The sequence below is a fragment of the Monopterus albus genome, unplaced genomic scaffold (assembly GCF_001952655.1).
Source record: "Monopterus albus unplaced genomic scaffold, M_albus_1.0 scaffold260.1, whole genome shotgun sequence".
Taxonomy (NCBI): domain Eukaryota; kingdom Metazoa; phylum Chordata; class Actinopteri; order Synbranchiformes; family Synbranchidae; genus Monopterus; species Monopterus albus.
The window spans coordinates 1,512,896-1,517,368 of NW_018128140.1; the positions used below are offsets into that span (position 1 = coordinate 1,512,896).

Here is a 4,473-nt window from a genome sequence, read left to right on the forward strand (position 1 = left end):
TACAAATCCAGTAAGTTGTGTGAACAAGAGATAAATTCATCAAGTAAACAAGAATAGCAACATGTGCAAACATATGGATTTAGTGTGAACAAGACACTGACTTGACAGAAAGACAATCGATTTTAAAAGACAAACAGATCATCTTTCAGTCCTGGAGGAGTCTGTAGTTATTTCTGTGTCTGAGTTCGTAGAATAAAGGATCATCTAGTTCCACATTTCCCCCAAACACTGATATTTTAAACCACATTCATGAGTTTGGAGGAAACGTTTGGGGGTTCGAGGATGTTGTCATGACAACATCAGAGGTTTTATGGCTTTTCAGTCATAAAACATTTTTCACTTAACCTTGACATTTCTGTCCTATCCAGATGCTCCTCTCACGTCCACCAAGACGCTCTGATGAAGGGACGTGTGGTTTCTGGGGCCGATGACCGTTCTGTATCTTCTGTTGGCTTTATGTAACGTCCTTCTCTGCAGAAACACAAAGACTTTGTTATGTAACATGTCTCATGAGGCTGAATAAATCTGCTTTTTTCTCTTAGTTGTGTCTGTGTTCAGTTCAGTTCTGACTGTTGAAGAATGTGAACGTTCACAGCGGTGGCTCGTCAGCACCGCAGCCAGAGAGCGAAGTGGCTATAAATGGTCATTCTACAAGAAAATATCACTGGCAAAGAGTAAAATCTGTGTTTTTGACAGTGGGGTGAAATCATTTCAAACATAATATATGTCATAATATGACAGATGAAGTGTTTCGCTCATGTTTTCATACAGAGTTTATCATGTTTGCTTTTGTGTGTTAATGGAAAAAAGTAGATTTAAAGATCAAAACATTCCCACTGAAGGAACAAGAGCATACAGAGCGTCTAATGACTAATAACCATGAGGCTGCATGGATTTTACATGGCTACTGCTGCTGCGGGGACCGGTCTGAGTTTTAGACCATCGTGAGGTCTGATCCTCACTCTGTCAAAGGGCTGTTTGAGGGCTCAGACCTGGTTTTAGGCTTCGGGTTAGCACCAGGTTGAGATCGGGGTCGGGGTCAGGAGCTGAGGTCTTCAAGAATAAAGTCAGTGTTTCAGTGGAGCGTGAAGGATGAGTCCTGACCATGAAAACAGCAGCACTGTGGCAGGGAGGGTCCTCACAAAGATAGAAGGGCCTATGTGTGTGTGTGTTGCCATGGAAACTCCAGTCCAGCTCTGAGGACGAGGAAATAACACAAATGGAAAAACTGAAGATGTGGTGGCTGCTGGTCACATGTTCATGTGTATGTGTGTGTGTTCCTCAGACCTCACAGTGTAACATGATCCTGGAAAATGAGTTCATGGGGTAAAACTGTGGTTCCGGTCCCTTAGATGAGTCACCAGCCGACTGGTTTCCTCACAGAACAACATGCTAACATGCTACCAGGGTGAGGACACACACAGCCGTCATAAACCAGCTGTAGGTTCCTGTGAGACAGGAGTCAGAGTCCAGTTTAGGGCCTGCTTTCGATAAAATGTCATTAGTGAATGTTAATATGAACTCGGTGCAGACTGGAGCTGTAAACTGGTTTTCTGGGGGTCCAAGGTGTCTGCCAGGGATCTGAGATACCCCCCACCCTGTGTTCCACACACTGACCAGCAGCAGTGTAACACACTGACTGCACATTTAGTGGATTCACTGTGACGTGTTTAAACGAGTGAACAGGTCGCAGGCAGATGTTCAGAGACTCCATGTCACTTTGCTGTGTGGCAGCTTGGTGCTGCTGTGGCTCCTATGGCTGGCTGTACCTGTGAGGTGGGAGGGACCAAGGTCACACCTACACTCTCAGACCGTGCTGCCTTCAGCTTGCTTTTGTTTCACATCTTTTACGTGCTCATACACTTGTGCTCTTCCTGTGGCCACACCCGATGTCAGTTTTTCTCTCTAGTTAATAACCTATAAACTGTGAACCATCTGTGCTTGGACTCTCTCTCCTGTTGCAAACCTTGCTCAAGTCTGTAACAGCTGTCTGTAGGTTTAAACTACTGAAACACCATCTTCTTTCCCTCCCTGACTTCACTTACCACTTTTAAAATGGCAGCAAACCCATAAACATTAAAACAAGGTCATCACAGCAGGTTCAGTAACAACAGGTCAGTCAGAGCCCAGCCAGACAATAACTGAAGGGGAACTGAGCCTGACTCTGTTGGACTAACATACACACACATGCACGCATGCACACTCTGATCTGGGTTCCTGTTTGTTGAGGTTTCTCAGCAGTGACCTCACTTCCTTCCTGTCAGCCTCCATTTCCTGACAGGCTGCTGTCTGCAACAGGCCACTCACACACGTTTTCCTGTTCTTTATAAATGACCACAGTGTTCTCTGTCTCAAACTGTCTCTCTTTCTCTTTCATACACACACACACACACACACACACACACACACACCACATAGAAATGTTCACAGGTGCATCGCCCACAGTTGAGGTTTTAGACAGAGGTACTGAGAAGGTCCAGGTTCAGGTATCCTAGCTTAGCAGGGGAGACCGTTAGCTGTTGTAGCCACATACAACTGATGTATAGGAATCTATTGAAACCTGTCGAGCTGTGGAATGGTGGTGGAGTCAAACCATTTCACAGACGTCTCTTGGTCTGAAGGAGAAAAGCCTCTGGGCTGCAGAGCGCGCTCTGCTGCAGTACTACAGTCGACCACTAGGATGAACTGGCAGCAGGTCTGTGTTTACAAGCTGACTTTCACATGTTCCTGTGTGAACAGGACTGTACCTGGCACCGCAGGGACCTGTCAGCGCCTCCCCGCCTCCCTGTTTGGCCCAGTCTGTTGCCTGCTTCTGTCAGAGGTCACAGTCTACATGGCTGCTGCAGGTCAAACCAGGTCGATAAGGAAACTGTCCTGAAACACATCAACTCTATCCTTGTCTAAGAACTGTTTGAGTTTTCAAATTAAAGACATTAAACCTGAAGGAAAAGCTGGACAAACTGGATCAATGAAGGATTGACTCTGACACGAAGTCACATTCTTACTGACAGAAAACAGCTTCAGACACCAAATAATGAATCATCGTGATTTTATTCAGCACCAAAATATTTCCCTGACAAAGAAATCACCCGTTTTAAAGCAAGACACTAAACGCTACGGGGCTGATGTTCAGAAATACCGAGTGCAGAGTGAGCAGTGATAAAACACCTTCACCAAGCTTCCGCTGCAAACGTTGTGGCGTTTATTCAGCTTAAAATATTAAAAAGAACAAAGTTTAAAAGCAGAAAAGAGGCTTTGTGTAAAACTGAGTCGAGATACTGGAAGAGAAGTCTCATGTGTCCACACACAAAATCAGGTGTGTTTTCATATGAGACACAATAGGAAGGATGTGCAGAGTAAGGTGCACGTGAAAGCTTTGTTCAAGTTTTATGCTCCTCTGAACCCCAGACTTAAAAGCACAGTGTTTATTTGCCACCAGGCTTAGGGCTGAGACGCTGCATCGATCTTGTGCCAACATGAGACAGTTTGTGCTGGAAACGTGACGAATGGCCACAACAACATGACACATGTTGTGTGAACATGATAACACAAGATCTTCTAGGGCTGCTATCGTGCACACTGACTCTGTGGTTGTTACTCTGAGCTCTACCTCATGTTCTTTTCATTGGGAAGAAATGATCAAAATTCACTTTATAAAAATGTGGTACAAATGAATGGACATGTGGAATGTGAGCTGTACGTGGACGCTCGTTGGCGAGGTTCACTCTGAAATAGCAGGAACAGGAATTGTCTGTGTCTGAAGTTGGTGTTAACACTGTTTACAAGTGTCTGAACCTGTTGGAGGAAAAGCAGCAGCTGGTGTTTGGTCCACACAGACCTGCTCGCTGAGCTAGCCAGCACCGGCCCCTTAACACTGACAGAGGAAGAGGTTGGGGCTCCACCTGCTGGATGTGGAGCTGAGCAGGAGCTACCTGTGGACAAAGTATCCCCGCAGAGTTTCACCTAGACAGGTTCTGGTCATACCTGCAGGGAACAGAAACAAGGTCATGACATGAACTCCTGTGTTTACAGTGCTGCAGCTTCAGAGTGTCCAGCCCTCTTTACTCTCTGGACATGTTACTGTGATCCAGGTTTAATTTTTAATATACACAGCAATCTTTTTTGTCCATCAGTCAACACTGAGCCTTTGCTGTAGCTCTGTACTGTGCTCAGCTGCATCCTGTTGAGCTGAGTCTGGAACCCAACTGGAGTCCACCTGTGATGGTGTGAACGGGTCTGAATAGAGCCTGAAGCTGTTCAGGGACCTTCTGCTGAGTGCTGCTCACTCCTGACCAGGTTGCATTCATAGACAGTTTTCTGAAGTTTGTTTCCGCCTGTTTCTCTGCCACATGTTTCAGCAGCTGTCAGACTGCCAGAGCACACTGATGGAGGAGTGTGAACACTCCTTCTCTTGTGCACATTCACCAAATTAAATGCAAGACATGGTTAATACTGAATGACACCTAAACATGA

General features: G+C 45.6%; 1 protein-coding gene across 1 annotated transcript in view; it reads right to left on the reverse strand.

Annotated features, from left to right (window-relative positions):
* Positions 1 to 3,959: 3,959 nt before the first annotated feature.
* Positions 3,960 to 4,473, reverse strand: part of LOC109972584 (bcl-2/adenovirus E1B 19 kDa-interacting protein 2-like protein) — a 10,598-nt gene continuing 10,084 nt past the window's right edge. Inside the window, exon 16 of the mRNA XM_020621539.1 lies at positions 3,960 to 3,984. Coding sequence (XP_020477195.1) covers positions 3,960 to 3,984 — 25 coding nt within the window. The remainder of the gene's footprint in view (positions 3,985 to 4,473) is intronic.